At 35.3% G+C, this 20445-nt stretch overlaps 1 protein-coding gene across 7 annotated transcripts in view; it reads left to right on the top strand.

Moving 5' to 3' along the window:
- The window catches only part of DCLK2 (doublecortin like kinase 2), a 78629-nt gene that overhangs the window by 10652 nt on the left and 47532 nt on the right, over positions 1–20445 (top strand). For 4 of the 7 annotated variants that reach the window (XR_015749208.1, XM_087963041.1, XM_087963043.1 and 1 more), the window contains exons 3-7: positions 9565–9667; positions 10892–10996; positions 14818–14868; positions 17342–17436; positions 18222–18294. Coding sequence is in view for 5 of the 7 variants with exons in the window: in XM_087963041.1 (XP_087819167.1) it covers positions 9565–9667; positions 10892–10996; positions 14818–14868; positions 17342–17436; positions 18222–18294 (427 nt within the window). In the remaining 2 variants the exon portion in view is untranslated. The remainder of the gene's footprint in view (positions 1–9564; positions 9668–10891; positions 10997–14817; positions 14869–17341; positions 17437–18221; positions 18295–20445) is intronic. The other 3 variants (XR_015749210.1, XM_087963044.1, XM_026668764.2) reach the window with 1 other exon arrangement.

Raw genomic sequence — 20445 nt, 5'->3', positions numbered from 1 at the left:
GACTAGGGGCCTTAAAAACCCTATCAACTTGGTCTTTCTAGGATTAGATTAAAGGCTGTTCCTCTCCACCCAAACATGTGTAGACATTGATAAAAAAAAACTTTGACAACCTCACTTGATTAGCGAGGGGCAAAGATGGTCATTAGGAAATGGAGATATACAAGTGAATATTATCAATGCACCAATATTACCCAAGATATGACAGGTGGCTTCATTTATAGGTTAAATAAGAATTGGGGGAGAGTAGAACCCCACAGAATCATGTAAAGTAGGAGCCCCAGGTCTTGGTCTAGCCCACCACTGCCACCAACACCAATAAGCAATCCTAGAACAGAACTATTGCATGTTATGCTCACCACTCTTATCTTCTGAGCCAGTGCAAAAAGATACCATGTTCAATGGGATTAAAAACCACTGAGCAATTGAAATGGTCCAGGATGGATGCATCACTGCATATAATCCACTCCGTATAGAACGACACCATTGACAATTTGCCAAACATAGCATCAAGATTGATTTGATATATGTCAATATGACTTAGGGCTTTGTGTAGGTTGTAATGGAAGAGAAATGGGGTAAGTAAATTAATGTATTTAGTATGAATTTCTGTTACTGAAATCAGAACAGTTTCCTTTTTATTATAGTTATATATTTTTTCTGATAATTGAAAGCTGTATAGCAACGGTTGATAAGTTTTTGCTGGTTTGAAATATGTCATTCATAGAATGATAGTCATGATCTGTGAGATACATGAAATAATGTTTGCATGCAGTTTAGTCATTATATAATAGAGACACAGTAGAAGTCTCTTAAAATCTCTTTTTTGCATGTGGATGTGAATATGAACATTCAATGTAAGTTGGACCCTTCAGATGTAATAAATTTATGGTGCCCCATTTTATCTTAGGAATAGCTTACTCGGTGTGATTATTGATTTTTCCTGCAGGCATTGAAGATGTTGACTAAATTTAGGGCATACTGTATTGAATATCCTTGTATCAATAAAAGTCATTATCTCTAGTCAGCATGTTAATGTTACCATACTATGAAAAAGTTTAGACACTCTAGTCAAATTGTATCTTTCAAAGAACAAAAAACTTACACAATCTCAACATGGTAAAAAGTTATACACAACATTTCCCCACAGATTTAAATTATACGTACTACTTACATTCAATTGTTTATAGGTTTAAAATAAGAAAGTATCGAAAATGGCAGATGCCCAAAGTTTAGGCACCTTTCAGTCAGCACTTTGTAACATTTCCTTTGGAACAAATTGCAGCTTCTAAACATTTCCTGTAGCCAGTAAGAATCTCTACTCTTGCTTTTTACTCCCCTACCCCACTTACTTGTAAAAGTCAGAAAGATGATTTGGTTTCCTTGCATGCACTTCATGTTTGCTAAAGTTTGGCAGTTCCTAAGTCTTACTTCAAGGTTTGTTTTGTTTTGTACTGTTGTCTTCTGGAACATCAGTTTCTGGAGTATTCATTCATTCATCATTCATTCATTTAGACAGTTATAGACTGAGCCTTCAGGAAGTGACTATTCCTTGTTGTATGCTGAATCAAGTCTTTAGAAAAACATCTTATCTTTTTAGAAATTTCTGAAGGCACTTAAAAAAAGAAGAACTAGCATTCCATAATTCACATGATATAATCTACAAGGTATATTAATTTTCATAGAAATAGAGATATTTTAATGGCATGAGAGAAATATATAAATGTACTTTCAGGTTAGAATGAACCAGCCTGTTTAAGAAGTTCCCTCAAAATGTTTGACATTGTCCACCATAACATCTTACGTCATGGATCACTTTTTCAGATGACTTTGCAAAGGATTTGAGGAAAAAAATGTTCAATGAAATAAGCATGCAGTTTTTGAAACTGCCTCAGAAGCTTGGAAAAGCTACTTTAATGATTTATATAGAATCAAATCTATGATGAAAATCTTGTAGAAATGCTTTTTAAAGTGCAGTAATTTAATAATTGTAATCAGAAATGCATCTTTATCAAAGATCAGCATAATTACACTTAAAAAAGAAATTAATGGGAAAGACTTATGAGCCACAAAATAATTTAGCTGTTAATGCAACTTCAGTTTAATAAGCTGCAGGAAGATACATTATATATATAAAAGCGAAATGCCACTCATTAATCATTACAAAATCTCCAGAACCGTAAAGCCTACAAACTTGAAATTTGGCACGTATGTTTCTCTTGGCTTCTAGGTGCTCACTAAGAAAGGATTTTTTGAAATGACCATCAGAGCATTAGTATTTCCTATATTATTATTAACATGCTCTGATGTTAAGAAGTTATATTCCCCCTCCCCACCTGAAAAGAAATCTGTTCCAAATACAAAACACAAGCAGAAGAGAGGGGTTTCAGTTTTAGTTTCATAGCACCAAGCAGCTTTAGTACAGAACAGTTGAGCTAAGCCACGCCCAGGCTCCTTGCTGTGTCTCCTTGCTCACACAGCAAATACTGCTTCAGTTTCCAAACAGCCCTGAACTCTCTCACACACTGACAGGATGCTAGCCAGATGAATACCAATGGATGCTGGTAGGCAGAGGCAGAATTTTTTCCCCTTATTTTCCTCCACAAAAACTAAGCCCGACCACATAGTTTCATAGTGAAGCACAGGTATCGAGCTAGTACAGTAATATTTGCTTTAAAATTCAAATATATGTTCTGAATTGTACTTAGAGAATGAGACACGTTTTCTTAAAGATTGTAGTCATCTATTGCAATAACTTGCAGAAAGATCTATGTCTGAATGTAACAAATTATTATTAACTATCCTCACATTCTATTTCAGCAATTCCTATGAACATAATTTACTTATTGCTTACTTAGGTAATATTGCTCATCACATACATTTCCAATTATTAGTGAGTGTACTGTACACTTAGACTTCCTTTCCTTTGTCTTCCAAACAGCATTTCCTCTTGCAAAATGTTAGCCCATGTCCTGTTTTCTTAATGTGAATACTATCCAAGGCCACAGAAAGCATTATATTTTGTATAAAACAGTTGTTTCAATATCTGTGCTTGATTGATGTTTTACTGTAACTCACATCTGGACTCGAGTATGGTTTTCTTTTCCATTGAAGCTTCCTTTCCTTTCAAAGATGGAATGCTCTTCAGTATTTGTCTTTAAACAGTAGAACCTTGTTTTCATTTACTTGGAGATGTGCCAGATTCGGGAATCTATTATGTTTAGATCTTGGAAGCAATGTAGCTAGCTTGGAATGGTTCCACTTACCAGAACTCTAGAAGCAAGCGCTTAGGTTTATAAAAATAGACAGCCAGGATTACTTGTATTTAGCTTTTAAGATAATTGAGTTGTGACCTTTCTTCCTAAGCAAAATTTGTACAATAAAACTCTGTTCTGGTTGGGAATATTCCAGAACATATAGAAATAGATCTATGATATTAAATTATAAATTAACACGATGAATATGTTTAAAGAATGACTGGAAGACTACTTTTAGTGGGAAAATGTCCAGGAACATTAGCCTTTTCTGCTTGTACAGACTTTTTAAAAAATCCATACATGCAAATATAAATATTAATTTGTTGATATTGCTGTTAGCCATTTTAATCACTTTTTTAAAATTCAGTTAATGCTAATAGCATGATTAATCATTTAAAAAAGTACTATTGGATGGACTACAAGTTAAAATTGTGAAAACGAAGAAAAAATAAATTGCTTTCAGCATCACCCAATACATAGAAGTTGCAAACAAAGGTATTCATATGTGTAAGGTTTCTTTCTGAAATAAATCAGAATCTGCAGCCTTTTTAAAGTTAAGAAATACATTTTCCCAGTAAGTTGCTTGCCAGAAATATATTCAAAAAATAGATAAGAATGAAAATATGGGTGCAGTTCTTAATGTCTTCATTATGTCACATTAAAAAAACTGCGGCAACATCTGGAGTGGGATTTTTTAATGGGCCACACTCTCCATATTTTACTGAGGGGAAACTGCCTCTTGCAATCCACACCTAAAGCAAAATTCTCCTGTAAGATAATTCCAGTTGTTTTATTCTTTTAAACCACATACAAAAAGATGCTTCTGGAAAGATCAGCAGATAAGAGCTGAGACTGAGTCAATGGAAGAACTTGGTTATTCCTTACATGGCCAGTGTATCAAAGAAGCCAAAATGGATATTGGAACCTGTGTTCTCTCAACCCACCAATACACTGAGATGGAGCATTGTCCGCCCTAAAGATGAGACACCAAAACATAAGAAGGGTAATGTAGTCTGTGCAGTCCAGTTCAGTGAGGAGTGTTCAGAGCTTTACACTGGAGCAACCAAGCAACTTTTACACAAAAGAATGGCCCAGTACACGACCACAGGACCAGAATAAGCAGGATACCTTCATTGATTGTCTTTTGAGGATAACAAGCCAGTTGCCTTGATTCCAATTCCAAAAAACTCTACCTGGATCACTGAGAATTTTCATTGCCATTCTGTTAGAAAAGAAAACTGGTGTATACACTAAGCTACAATTTTTGCTTTGTGCGTGTCTCCTCTTAGTAGATTGTAGCATATTTTGCTGATATTTTTACACTGAATTGATTAGCAAATAAAAATATTACAATAAAAATCCTAAGGTTTGTACTTTTTTAGTGTATTAAAAGTGAACTCAGGGATAATTAATAGATTTATAATTTGCAGTGGATATTAACTAAAATGCAGATATAACATTACTGTTAAAACTTTAAGGTAATAAAAGAAGAGAAAGAAATAATATTAATAAAATTCATATTTGATGCTATTTCTGCATTCAAGCATTTAATTTTAGATTTGTGTTCAGCATAACAGAAGTAATGATATACATGTATTTATTAAAAATTGTGATACTGTTTTTCTTGTGTTTGCAGACAGCTTCATGCTTCATTTTCCCTGTGTTTTTCTTATACCTATTTTTAATTCATAAGCATACAGCAGATATAATTGGTATGAGATGATTGAACAGGAAGACGAAGAGTCTGAAAAACAAAAAACTGTTCTGTAGCATCTGTTTTCTGCTCTTGTACAAAGTATGAGTTGAATAATATTGTATATGTTAGCCAGCTTCTTTTAAGGCATTTTTTAAAAAAGGAACAACAACAGAGATCTTTGTAAAAAAAAAAAAAATTGTTGCATTTGTTGTATTTCTGTGGATCAAACAGGCTAGGAAAGAGTTAAGTATTTGCCTTGCCAGACCGATTCACTAAGGGGGAGGGGAATTTGATAGTTAATTTATCTTCAAAAAAGCAGACAGTGGTAGATGTTTATCTTTTGTGTCTCTTTTGTTGCTGAGGTTATGCTCAAGCCAATTGAATGTTGGGTGGAGAGAGCTTGTCACTGAACTTGATAATAGATTCATGCGAATGCTCAGTGCTGCATATTTCAGCCTACAGATGGTCTTACTGTAAATTCAGCCAGCTCTTTCCCATGATTTAGCTGCTATGACAACTGCTCTGCTTTCTAGTGCTTTGTACAATTATGCATGAAAAGGCTGAAAAGAATTCATAGTTTTAGCATTTTTCCACTGCAAGCAGCAAAGGCCTTCCTTCAATCCAGCCAGTATTTATCATTGTCATGGGATAATAAATACAAACATCCCTGTTAGGCAGAAGGAATGAAGTGTTAATATGCTTACTAAAGAGTAAGTATTAATAGATAGAGTTGGATAGATTTTTTAAAATAAAAATATATACTCTTCAGCCTGGGACTTCACACTAGCCACATATTTTTATTAAGTGGTATATTTTTCATAATTCCTTTCTAGAATAAAATTCAACTTTCATGGGGTAAGATAAAACATATTGCTCTAAGCATCAAATATATTATATCAAATATATATGTATTTAGAAATCATTGGGGAAAAGTTGTTTTTCTTTATTTTTAAAGAAAGTTTTTTCATCTTTCATAGAACAATTGTTGCTGCCAGTGGGCTGTGGAGAGAAAGACTACTGTTTAGTCATAATGATCATGGGTTAAATTGTCATAGAAAAGCTATGATTTGATTGCTGAAATTATGCCCAGTGTGCAGGCTTTTCAAAACTTCCAGGCAATTAAATAATGTTTTTTAAATGTCTCTCATCATTTAAATGAGAACAGACCAAAGGAGAATGTGCTTTCCCTTTCTCCTTTATTATAAAAATCCTGAGACCATCCCAGCCTTGCTTAAGCTGCAGCTAAAGCCTTACTCAGTCATTAAATTATTTGTAGCACTTAAAAGTTGTGTGTGTGTGTGTGTGTAAGCTTTTCCATAAAGAGGTGGTAAATGGAAGATTGCCTTTAAGAAGCCAGTATAATTCGAGGGATGTTGGACAAGCGGGAAAGCTCATATTGCGAGTGTTCCAATTTCTGTAAGATGAAAACAGGATTAAAAACATATCAGATTCCCTATTTAGTCAATATTTACAAGCCAGTAAAATGGAATCACTGGCCATTATCAATAGCATTCATACAGAAATTTCCCAGTTAAAATGCCAGGGTTTGTGTCAGAAGAGGGGAAGGTGTAACTTCCCATAAACGATTCCCAATATCATAAACATGGTAAGACGTTTCTTATTACCTTACAGGATGTTTGTAATTCCAGTTCTGTTCAGTATGTCCCATTGGCTATTTCAGTTAGTCTGTTTAGGGGTTAATTTTATGTGATTTACGTTACATCCTACCTTTTTGCCAGTTATGCCTATTGCAAAATAAATGATTAAAACTGTAATTTTTATTTTAAATAAAACACACCAAGAAAATATTTTGCATACTTCTCCAGCTCCATAGACAAAGCATGCCTATACATCAAAGGTCTTGTCTACGTTGTAAAAATAAATACTGTAGAAACAATTCTCCTTGCCAGAAGACAAAGCTTATGAGAAGCCATCAAGAATGCCTTCCCATCAGCTTTGCTTCCAGTGAAGGAATAATCAGGGCAAGGCGTCCTCTGCAAAATCATAATGCTCAGTGCTCTTAAATAAAATCACATGATAAAGTCCAGTTCTGAGTCAAATTATCTTTCACAATGAATCAAATTTCTGGAGGCAGCCTAAAGAAACAATGTGATGGTTTGATTATCTGTCATTACCAAATACTTCTCAAGGGCAATTCCACATACAGTTATGCAATAATTCATGGACAATTGTAAGAATGCTTCTAAACAAATACCATCAAATGCATGCTAGAAGACAGCTAAAAATGAGTAAAAGAAATTTCCAAGAAAGCTAAGTGAATAATAGATCAAACTTTGCTTTAAGTAACATTTATTTTATAGTGCATTCATATTGGATGATATTATATTTCTTTCAGTCATCCTTCAAAAACATTTTATCCTTAAAGATACCTGTGTATGTGTATTCAGTTATCTGTAGCCTTCATGAATTTGTCTAACATACTTTATAAAATATACATTCTGGTACCTCTAGCACTGTCACTATTTTGTGAAAGTGAAATCTATTGGTTAGACCTGTTTTGTCATTCACTGAGTCTCTTATAATCCAGGTTGGTTCAATAATAACTTTCACTTAATGAAGTTTAATCATGTCTTCTTCATCTTCTATATCATTTCTGTAGCTGGTTCCTGAATATCTTAAATTCTGACTGGGGCTAATTAATTAATTAATTCTGACTGGGGCTAATTAATTAATCTGTACAAAATTCAATTTATTAGTGGAGGAACATGAAACCTGGCATGTATTAAAATACTTTATTGGTACCATAAAAAAATTATTTCCCAAGTTTTTGGATCCTGAAGTAGGTGGCCATAAGGACATTTGGATGAAAGGAGAACACTTCTTCTGATCCTACTAGATCTCAACAATCTTTTGATACCAAAAACCATGGTATGCTTCTGGACTAGGGGCTGGAGGTACCATGTTGCAGTGACTGGGTAGCCCCATCCAGTGGTCACAGGAGAAGAAAGGTAGAGCCGATGCTTGCTCTAGTCTAATGTGTCATACTCCCGAGCTAGGTCTTCTTCCTAATGTTATTTAATATTTATGTGGAGTTGCCAGACTGGTCAGCCGTTAAGAGTGACATACCACTACTATTCTACATCAATTACCATATTTTTTATTCCATAAGACACACTCCCCCCCCCCAAAAAAAAATGGGTGGAAATGTCTGTACATCAGTGCCAGTTCTTTGGTGAAAAGCAGCCGGGCTGCGACGGCGGGGTCCTTTTACAGTGCTGAACCCTGCCTCTTCTGTCTTTGTCATTGCCTGCCTCTTCTGTCTTTTTCACAGTGCAGGAGTCAATAGGCGGAGCTGGCACATGAGAGGACATCTATCTGGTCCTCTCAGGCTCCGCCTGATATTTTTTTCCTTGTTTTTCTCCTCTAAATCTAGGTGCATCTTATGATCATGTGCATCTTATGGAGCAAAAAATATGGAAACAGGTTTATGGCTAGGAAGTACCAGTAAGGGCTCTGCCTTGACTAGAAGATGCTAATGGCAGTAACTCATAACCTTTTACTGCATGGTTAGACCTGTAAAATATGCTCTTTCTGGAAATGTAGAATGACACTTATTTTTTTGGTGCTCTGCTGCTTCCAAGTCCAAGTGCTTTACCTATAAAACCTTGTACAGCATGACACTGGGTTACTTTAAGCATTTCCTTATCCAGAATGAGTCTTCTTTTCCTTTTAGGTTATTCAGAGAGGGCCTTCTCAGGGTGCTGTCCTCTTGAGAAGTGAGGGAGTATATGGGCCAGAAGAGTTGGAACCCCAATACTATGGAATAGATTGTGCTGGGAATAAATAGACTGCACTGGGAATGGTCCTTCTGTGCTACTTAGTAGAAGGATGTCATCCATTACCTGTTCTTGATAGTTTTTATTGATGTGATTATGCTTATATTAAGATTACTGTTGAGATTTGTGTATAGCATCCATTGTAATTCCACGTTAGGAGAATGAGTGCATACGTAACGGGAGACGTAATGAGAGTAATGTTGAATAATACACACACAGCACACAGATACACTGTACAGTAAATGTAGGTTTTTACTTCCAATAAATGTTTAAGCAAAGTTCAAACACAGTCCACGTCATTCACGGTTAAATCAATCAGTTTTCAGTCCAAGGATAATCCAATAACAAAGTCCAGTATCAAAAACAGTTCAGTAACAGACACATCAAATCCAAGAATAACAGCCAATTAGGAGGAACAGCAATACTCTCCAACAGAAGGAAACAGAGACTCACTCACACTCTCTTCTGAGACTAAACAACCCAGGTTTCTGGCTCCATCTTATGGCCGTTTGAGAAACCACACCCAATTACAGTTTTAGCATGCTCTTAAAGATACAGTATTAAAATGTCTATCCTAGTTTATATATTTCCAACCCAAATAACTGTTAGGTGACTTACATTCCTAACAGTCATGACATTGAGGTAATAGAAAAAAAATAGAAATTGTACTACCATTCATTGTCTATTTGTGTTTAGCTTTCAATGGTACAAGCAACAGTAATTACCTATGCAAGGCAGATCATAAATGCATCATGTGAACTCTGCTTCTCAGTTTCTGATGGCCCCTTGTGACATGTTGCTTTTTTTTTTTTTTAAGGTTACCTGCTTGCAAGACTTTTTTGGTGATGATGATGTTTTTATTGCCTGTGGACCTGAAAAATACCGTTATGCTCAAGATGATTTTGTTCTGGACCATAGTGGTAAGCATACACACCTAAAATGCTTGATGAATTATAAGAATCCATTTAAGCCATTTGTATGTATTAACTCACTGATTGATCATGATATACACAATATATCATCCATTCTTATAGAGCAAGGCTGTAAAACTTGCAGCCTGTGAGCCTGATGTGTCATATATTGGCCATGCCCACACCTGGGTTAGCGAAGGGGAACAAGTCATGATACATCATGTGACACTGCTGTGACAACACAAGTGTGACACCCCTTTTATAAAGTAACTCATCTGATCACACCCTGGCGGAATACACAAGCATATTTCTTATTTATTTATTAAATTTGTTATATCATTGGACTATTTAAGATCTAGCCAATTTATAGCAGGTTGGCTGTTGATTTAATGTTTAGGGCATTTAATCAGCTTCAGGTTTAGATGCTTTGAATCTGAACAGACTCATTTTCTAGTAAATTACTAAGGCACAACCCCACTTCCAAATCACATATAAGAGGGAATTTGAAGAATATACTGTTGGAATTTGAGAACATGATGCCTCTGATCTTATTCTCATCAATTCATCTCAGTAAATTATTTTGGTGCCAACATGACCCTGTAGGCTTTTTGTGCATAATACACCATAGTTTTGTTAATGCAGCACAAGTGAAACTCTACCTGATTGGAACAACTCCTGTAGCAATCCACCAAAACATTACAATATCCCACTCATCTCTGGTACAGAATTAAAAAAAAAGATTGTGTACTGTACTAATAGAACAGTTAATATGCCCACAATAATAGAGAAAAGCATAAATTTACATTCCAGTCTCTTAATTTACAGTATCACTAATAAGTCAGTTTGATCAAATGTAGATTTAAAACAACTTGGGGAAAGATTTACTGCAACACACTGAGTTGGCAACTGTGTTTTGTTCATTTGGTAATAACTATTAAGGAACAATAACTTAGGAATTTCTAGCTTTGTGCCAGTGGGGGATTCAATTTTTTTTTTTTACTACCGGTTCTATGGGCATGGCTTGGTGGGCATGGCAGGTGAAGGATACTGTAAAATCTCCAGTCAGAGGTGGTATTTGCCGGTTCTCCAAACTACTCAAAAGTTTATGCTACCAGTTCTCCAGAACTGGTCAGAACCTGCTGAATACCACCTCTGCTTTGTGGGTGGTTTAAGTTTTGGAAGTGGTTGTGCACTGAAAATATTCATTCTATCATCCATCTGTGTTGTTTGCAGAATGCCGTGTTATGAAATCATCTTATTCCCGTGCATCTGGAACAACAAGGTATTCTGGATCTAAAAGTCCTGGGCCTTCACGTCGAAGCAAGTCCCCAGCTTCAGGTAATTGAAAACAGGACAACTCTTTAGAACTTTGTTTTTTTTCATACATGGCTCAACCCCCATGGTAGAATCAAGCAATCAGAAATTAGAGGCTAAACATTTAAACTTACAAAAATTGCCAGTACAATAAGTAAAATGATACACAAAACAAGGAATAAATACCTCTGAAACCATATGAAAAAACATGTAATGTGCTGCAACAAATAATAAAGCTTAACTCATATTTAAACGTTCAGTAACATTTCAGCATCTCGAAGGAGGCAATTTCATAGAGGAAGCCTAAGAAACTGTGATCATTGCCTTTTTCATTAAAGGCAAGGAACATGTGAAGGCATTTAAGAACCAAGTGCTCTACCAAGTTCCCGCAAAGCAACTTACAACCTTTAAACCACTAAAAATCTGAGCAAAGGATATGCCAAATATTACACGCACATATTGTTCCATGCATCGAACAACTCTTTTATGTGGCCAATGCCTGACCCCAAACATGCTTTTTAAAAGTGTTTTGGTACATGGAGAGACAAAATGGGGTGGGAGACCAGGGAAAAAGCCAGGGATGCTGGTAACTGAGAAGAATGAAAAATAGTTGGAAATTTCATGGTGGATGGTCTGGCAGGCTATGCTGTGTTAGTACATGATGGTGGTTGGTTTTTAAGTAATTAGCATGTGCTGTTTTATATTAATTATGTATGCCTTGTTTTTAAAGGTTTTTAACAATTGGTAAACCCCTCAGAATTGCTGGGATTTGGGCAGCATATAAGTTTAATTTATGGTAGGTCACAGAGTCTGCCAGATATTCAAACTGATTTGGCATTTTTAACTCGTTACTGAGTCCTTCCCAAGGATCTGGTGTCAGCAAATGATGTTCTTTCATGGTGTAAAGGTATTGCTGCAAGATGTAAACAGTTCCAAGTACAAGTAACGCTGACTTACCACCACAACTGAGCCTGGAATTTTGCTTATAAGTCATTGTGGTCAGAAGTTGACTTACCACATGACCAGACACAATTTTAACTCCATTTTTACAATGGATGTGAAATAATTAACTTCGGTTTTTAGATGAATCACATGGTTGTTAAATGATCATAAGTCCAAATCCAGCTTATCCAATGGGCTCTCCACAGCAAAAACTTTGCAAAATATAACCATGTTATTCTGGGACACTGCCACTAGTAGTGTTCCAATATCTAAGGGGCTGCCACAAAGAAGAGGGGGTCAACCTAATCTCCAAAGTACCTTGAGGCAGAGCAAGAAGCAATTGATGGAAACCAATCAAGGAGAGAACCAACCTAGAACTAATGAGAAATTTACAATTGATCAGTGGAATGAGTTGCCTTCAGAAGTTATGGGTACTCCCAACACTGGAGATTTTTAAGAAGAAGCAGGATTCCTGCTTGAGCAGGGGTTGGACTAGAAGACTTCCAAGAACCCTCCCACCTCTGTTATTCTATAAATGTGAGCTGGTTGCCAAGAGCCTATAAATCATTCATGTGACCACAGGGGTGGTGTGGCAGTTGTAATTTCAAGCGTGGGTCATAAGTAACTTTTTCTGAGTCCATCGTAACTTTGAATGGTCCTTAAGCAACTAGTTGTAACATGAGATCTACCTGAAAGCTACCTTTTGCAATTGACTGATGGTGATTTTGTCAATTCTGATGATGTTTAAGTAGTCCTCTAGATGTTTTAGAATTGCACACAGGGCACCGATTAGTATTACCTTTGTTTTGCCATAGTCATTCTACTTCTATATACAGGTCTTTATATTTTTGTGATTTTCTGCAGTTATTATTATTATTATTCACCTGTACCTTGGTATCAGCCATTGATACAGTAGAAGTCTTGACCTGAGGCCTGGAGAATGTGAATAGAAGAAATATAGGCAGGGGGAGATTATAATTAGAATGAGCCGTTGTGCCAGTTTTGACCATTCCTGGAGAAACAAGCCTTTCTGGTAGAACTCACGTTACTGACCTCTTCTACACAAGTTATTGCAATGTGCTCTAGATAGGACAGCCTTTAAAGACTGCTGAGAAGCTGCAGTTGGTGCAGAGTGCCTTTTGGCAAGCAAGAACCATTGCATAAAATCAAACAGGGCTCAATATAAAATCTGATATTTTTTTGATCTATAAAGTCTTATGTGGTTTTGAATCCAGATAGGTATAGAACTATTTACTTCAAACTAAATGCCATAAGCAGTGTACCAGGTATGTATACTGAAAGTTACTTCTCACTGGACATTCAACGAAGAGGAAGAAATCTGTTATTGTCTGTCATGACACTAACTTTCTGGAATATTCCCGTGCTAAATAGAAATCCTCAGGGTACCCCCCCCCCATTCTGACTTCCAAAAAAGCTGCTAAAACTTACGTGTCCAAACATTTTTTTTTGTCATCCAGAATACATAGTAATTACTTTGATTATGAGGTTCATATTTTAATAGTAATGTTATAGTTTACTAATGAATTATTATGATTGTTTTATGTAAGTGGTTTTTAAAGCTAAACCATCATAACTCATTTAACAATGAAGTGGCATAAAATATAATTAATAAATCTCTATATTAGCAATAGCACTTAGACTTATATACTGCTTTACAGTGATTTACAGCTCTCTCTAAACAGTTTACAGACTCAGCATATTGCTCCCCTAAATCTGAGTCCTCATTTTACCCCACCTTGGAAGGGTGGAAGTCTGAGTCTTGATCCTGGTGAGATTTCAACTGCCAAATTGCAGGCAGCTGGCAGTCAGCAGAAGTAGCCTACAGTACTGCACTCTAACCACTGTGCCACCATGGCTCATTGGCAATACCCAGCTTCAGAACCTATAATAACCAACGCCAGTAGTTTCATATAAAGCAAAAATGTGGTTTGTACAACAGACTACTGCTAGGATATATACCTTGTCAGGATACAAAATAGTATTTATTAAGATTGCCCCTTCAAGTAAGAAAGTGACCATTATAGAGCAAGCCACTTCATCAATTGGAAATGGTGGTCAAATACTGATGAAATGAATCAGAATCAACAGTCACACTCTCTCTGACTCTTTTCTGAAAGAAGTCACCAATTTGGGCAACTATGGGTGATTTTGTCCTAACTAGACTTCAACAGAAACTGAATAGTAGGTTCAGATAATCAATATATTACTTACAGACATTTTGACTTTGAATGTAGTTGTGGGGAACAATGTGCATGCAACAGCTTCCCAATGTCAGAAGTTGTGGGGAATGTAAACCCAAGACTACCATGATTATAGTATGTTTTAAGAAGTTGGTGGCTGACTTAGGGCAGTTCTCAGGTAACAAGCAAGACAAATATAAAAAGTATCATATGCACTCTGCAGTTCAAGTGTAAGGAGCAAGGTGATAAATAATGTAATGTGCTTGACAATGTAGCATCAGTATTGTATGACAATAAAATTAAACAGATAGTAATTAAATTTGTTCCTCAGAAAGTATGTATGCTCTGTTAAATTCATGCTTTTAACTTAATCTCAAACTAACTTCCTTACCTTTCCCATAATATGGTTGTGCTTGAAGCACTTTGAAAATGCTTGAAAGTTTCTGTTTCACAATTGTAATCGACTACTTTCAACTTGAAATAATTCAGATTTAAAACATTTTGCATCCCTGCTCTTTTTTTTGCAATAGTTTAGTGAGTTTTTATGTCAGTTTAAGTGATGTCTGTGGTAATATATTTAAGTTTATCATATCTTTGCTAGAAAACAACTAGTTGAATTTTCCCCTTCTCTCTCTGTGTCGTTTTCTCTTGCCTATAAATAACCTTTCTTCTTTTTCTTTTTTATCAATTGAATGAGTACAGTAAAGAGGGGTGGTCACTACTCCAGTACATGCTCTTCAGCAAAATCCCCAGGTGAGCCATTCATGCTATGGCTTCATATCACCATCTTTTCTCCTACGTTTTTAATTTTACTTTTTCTGTCTGTTGATCTATTCCTTTATCTTTACATTATACATTTTATAATTAGCAAGACTTAAGACTTGATGGACTTACTCCCCTTTTCTGTAAGGCCTTGGAAAATAGTCGCATATATCATATTAACATAAAGCATATTTTATAATTTGCTTATGTAGAAAAGTATGTCAGAAATGAAAGTCCTGTTAATTAGTGTTAGAGATTTGTAGATCTTATCAGTTGATATGAGTAACTATAGTGGCTTCCAAGGTCTTGATGAATGCAGCGAATTAACTGTTTTGCTTACAGTATACAATATAGGTTTATAAATAGACTTTTGTAAATACAGTATAGTTTTGTAAATCAACTTGTGAAAGATGCTAGTCTGTAAAAGTATTTATTAGCCTTGTGAAAAGTTAATAGTCTGATTTACATTTTAATATCAACTACAGAAAAGGAAAGTTTTCCTTCCTTTCTAGGTTAGGATAAAGCATGGCCAATTTCATCTTCACTTACATAGTTCTTATTTATGTTAACCTGAAGAATTGTTAAACATGAACTTGGTATTCCATGAAATGGTTTCCAGTTTCTGGTTTCTGCCATTGAGTGATATGATTCCAAGATTTGAAGTATTATGCATAAGCAACTTTCAGAACAATATGAAAACTCTACACTTCAAATAAGAGGAAAAAATATTCATCATACATATTAGTGTCTTTTGGGGTGGTTGTTGTTGTTTTGGTATCTCGCGATCCCCTGATTGTTTTTCCCTTGTCTTCCATTGCAATATGGCTTTTATATTGTGTGGATTCATCATTCACACCTGTTTGAAGCCAATTGTAAGGATGTTTTTCAGAAGATTTTCCTTTTGACAATTTATATTTTATGCTGTTTGGAGTTACGCTACTGAACGCAGCCAATTGGCTCTGTTCCAGACTCCTAAAACTGACTGATGATTAGGAAAGTTAAAAATTCAATTCTGGCTCTTTGTAAATGCAAAGAGAGTAAACTACTTATTGTTTTATTTTATGAACCCAATAGATACAGAGAACTTGTACAGTCTGCAACTTGCTTGATAAAGATAGAGGTGCTTAGAAGAAAGTACATAGACTTGCAAATTTGGTCTAAAAATAAAATGAATTTTCTAGTTGTGTGTAGACTGTAGCTCTCCAAATTCCCAGTTACCTCACATTCTGTCTGAGTATTCTGTGTGTTGTGTGCAGATCTGAAAAATGCCAAGGTGGGGAAACCTGTTTTTAATCATTGTGAAATGTAATGCTGTTAATTCAGAGAAAGAAGGCTAGATTCTCTGCATGCATGATGGTTGAAAATATTAAAGACATTTATTTGTGTATGTATTTTTATTTATTTATTTTAAATCTCATTTGGCATATTCATCCTTGCAGATATTCACAAAACACCTGTTAAATGAATGTTCTGTTGCCCATTATAGATATTCTTTACAGAATTCAAATCTAAGTTGTTGCAAGGATTTCCATGGAAACTAAATATCTAGTTGACAGACTCATTAAAAAAAGCAACTGAACTATAGTTGAAAACAGTGTGGGTCCAAAAGCATTTTCTTCTCTCTGGGAACTGATGAAAACACTAAAGCATAAATTATATCGTTGGGAGTGTGGTTGCTATGTTCAGACACCTTATAAATAAGCTATTGTTGGTACATGGTAAGAGTCTGATGAAGCATTACAAAAAAGCTTAGGAAATCCAGTTAATAAAGGGTGTATTATTTGTGCATTTGTTTTATTTACAAATGTGTATGCCATCCACACCCAAATGGATTTGTTTGATTTTTAAATTTTATTTTTATTGTTTTTCAGTCAATAACAAGAAAAAAGAAAAGAAAAGCATAAAGATAATTATAATGCAAAGATATACATTTTCAAAGAAATGCATTAAGAAAGCATCTGAATTTTGATCACATGTTCCTGGGGATGCCACCAAGGTCATAACTATGAAAACTGGTCATAAGGCACTTTTTTTCAGTGCCGTTGTAACTGTGAACAGTCACTAAATGAATTGTTGTAAATTGAGGACTATGTAAATGGAAAGAAAAGATTGTGCTGATGCTTGAATTGACATACCAAGGAAGAATTTCTTATCAACTCCTAAGGATATCTAAGGAAAAGAGATTTCTTTGTGAGAACAAAAAGTTGAACCATTGAAAACAAAGAAAAAATAAACAAAGAGTTCTTTGGAAAAAAACAACAACCCACAAGCATTAGGAACGGGATTTAACAGCTCCTTGATTAGCATATCTTGTTGAACTTACTATAATTGTCAAAGTGTGGTTCAATACCAGAGAGGTATTTCCAGACAGTTAATATAGATAAACTGAAACCATCACTTCTTTACTAGAACTCCAGCTTTGACTTTACTGCATAACATGTTCATTTCTCTTCTTTTTTACAAGTCAGTGGAGCCCCCAGCAGCCAGATTTCTACTCCTAAATCAACAAAATCATCTAGTTCCTCACCAACAAGTCCTGGAAGTTTTCGGGGACTCAAGGTATATTTTATGTAATTTCATCTGTTTCATAAAAATATTAGGTGGCATTGATGATATTTATTTACATCTGGAATGCTGATGCCATAATTATAAATTATTATTAGATTTAAATTTATTATTAAGTTTTAGATTTAAAACCCAGATTCCAATTGAATATTAATCCTTTACAATAAGAGTAGTTCAATAGCTGGCATGGCAGATTGATTTCTTGGCTATAACCAAATTAGACCAACATCCAACCTTCATTTGGATTAGACTTAAAGAGTCTTTCCAAGACTATGACTCTATTAGTCTTTTCTGGTTCTGTTTCTTTTCTGTTAAAATCATCTTGTAAAAATATAGCTTATTGTTTGGGTCCCGAAATACTCAAAATGGACCCATTGCAACAAGTGAAATTTAGATTAGTTAATTAGTTTTTTAAGTCCCATTGATTTTCAGGGTTACCTGTTCAAGAAGCCTAAAGGATTAAGTATGTTTATTGATAAAAGTATATGATAATGCTTTAAGAAAAAATGGGATTGCCACCTACAGTCAACAGTATGTATGTAGCAAATTTATCTGATCCTAAGAAACTAAGCTAGACTCGTGTATTAACAGATATAAAGACTGTTAGAGAATGCCAATAAAATCTTATTTGACATTTGATGGATGACTGAAACTGTAGTTCAGAAATATTAAATAACAGTTATTAATATTTAATACATATTGAATATTTCAATTTGTTTTTGCAGTATGATTTTGATGTATGTTATTGCCATAGCATTAGTTATTTTATCTACTGACAGATTCTCCCTCCTTGTGAATCTTCTTCTAATGTAAATGGTGTGCCTGAAATATCTCCTTCCCTGAGTCCCGAAGGTAAGAATCCAATCGGGCATGTTAGTGGTAATTTCAGGTCATTTTTAAGATAAATATCCATGTAAGTGATATTATAATCTAGAAATATTAAATGCTATTGCCTAACTTTAATTAAATGTAATTATAATCTGATGTATATATAAATTAAAGATGGCTGGCAACAACAGTGATTTATAATACTGTAATTAGAGTCCTCCTGTTATAGATAACCTGTTTTTACTCACTAGTGTAGAGGTGTTACTTAACGGCATGGGATTGGGCTATCTGAGGACTGCCTCTCCCTGATTACATGAGCCCTGCCCCATTAAATCTGGCAAAGAAGTTATGCAGTGGGTACCACCAGCTATGGATCTACATCTCACGGGCTCAAGATTGGCTCAGCCTTCCATCCTTCTGAGTCGGTAAAATGAGGACCCAGATTGTTGGGGGCAATATGCTTAGAGAGGGCTGTAAAGTACTGTGAAGCGGTATATAAGTCTAAGTGCTATTGCTATTTGGTGGGTTCCTGGATAGGTGACTTCTCTGCTGTGGTACCTGACTTATGGAACATTCTTTACCCCAAATTAGATTACCTCTAATCTTTTGATATTCTGGAAGGTCCACGGGACCCGGTTATGTTAGCAGGCCTGGTGGTCTCAGGGAACCAGAGAGATGCTTAGATGGGTACATTGCTAAGGTGACTTCTCTATGCCTAAGTTTTGTGTATTTATAGGATTGAGCTTTTTAATGTGATTTTTATTTTTCTATATTTCTTCTTTTTCTGCTTGTTGTATGCTGCTTCACCTTACTTTGAGGTCGTTGACCATACAAATCTGATTAATAAATAAATAAATTACCTTATACCCGTGCACACACACACTCTCCTTCTCACACACACAGTCTATAAAAAGAATAAATATGGTAAATGGGTGGGCAAAGAAAAAGTTATTTGGAGGCTAAAACTATGTCCTGTAACCATACATAAACTTTTGCATAAGACATTTATTTATATACTTTATTAAGTGTATAAAAATCCCTTTTTATGACCCTGCAGTCCCTTTAAAGAAAATAAATGTTCATATAAATATTAACATGATCCTTTATTGTTTCTGTTCAATAAAATACAACAGGTAGGTATAATATTAACATTCAGCAAAGTTTAGGCAAAGACTGAATTGGGCTACATTTCCACTTTTATAAAATAAAAAATCTACATGTTCTTTTATTAGCAAACATTTAAATTTATTTTGATTTTTCTTGTACAATGAAAATAAAGTTCTTCTATCTATCTATTTTGTATTGCATTACAACATCCCTTTCCATCCCAGGGGATGTTCAGATATACTGTATTTTTATCCCTAACACTTCGGAAGGGCTTTGAATTAATGAAGACTACAAGAGAATCACAGTATGCAAATTAAATCTGTGTGTGTGAGTGTCTGTGTGTGTGTGTGTGTGTGTGTGTGTATTTTCGAGTCAGTGTTGATTCCTGGCGACTGCCTAGACAAGTCCCTGCAGTCCTCTTGGCAAGATTTCCGAAGTAGCGTATCCTTGTCTTCTTCCTAGGACTTGAGAGAGAGTGAGTAGCCCAAGATTATCTAGCTTGCTTCAAGTCTGAGACAGAACTAGAACGTGCTCTCCTGGTTTCTAGCCTGATGCCTTAACCACTGCACCAACCTGACTCTATTTGGAATATTTTAGAAAATAAGATTGAGCAATGCAACTTAGTTTGAACTTATTTAAGAAAATTGTGCTCTAAAAGTCACTTAATTCTCTTTATTTGTTGCAATGAAACACTTCCTGTAGTCTTCAAGCTTTCTTTGGCCTCTGTCGTTTGCAAAGCCAACAGTTTCTAAGGAGGTACTCTTGGCTTTAGGAAGTGCTGGAGAACACTCCAGCTTCAGTGAGAAGATTGGTAATATCCTAAAATACAAAAGACAGTGCAGCAAAGAGCAATTTCTCTAAATACGATCTGGAAGGCATAATTCTTTAAAAAGGCTGTGGATCACAGCCTTCTCTGGCTTTTGTGATGTGGGAATATCCTCACATATTTCTCCAGTTTCATAGGCTTCAAGATTTTAGCAAGTCATGCTGCAAAGTACTAAGATAACATTTCTTTAGCAAGAATGGAAGTAACTTCGGTGCAGCTGCTTCACATGTGCAGAAGAAGCT

Source organism: Notechis scutatus, chromosome 4 (genome assembly GCF_049901735.1).
Source record: "Notechis scutatus isolate UNSWTSFEM ecotype Mainland chromosome 4, rNotScu1.2, whole genome shotgun sequence".
Lineage (NCBI taxonomy): Eukaryota > Metazoa > Chordata > Lepidosauria > Squamata > Elapidae > Notechis > Notechis scutatus.
The sequence above is the reverse complement of the archived record's forward strand: the minus strand, read 5'-3'. Positions and strand labels throughout refer to the sequence as shown.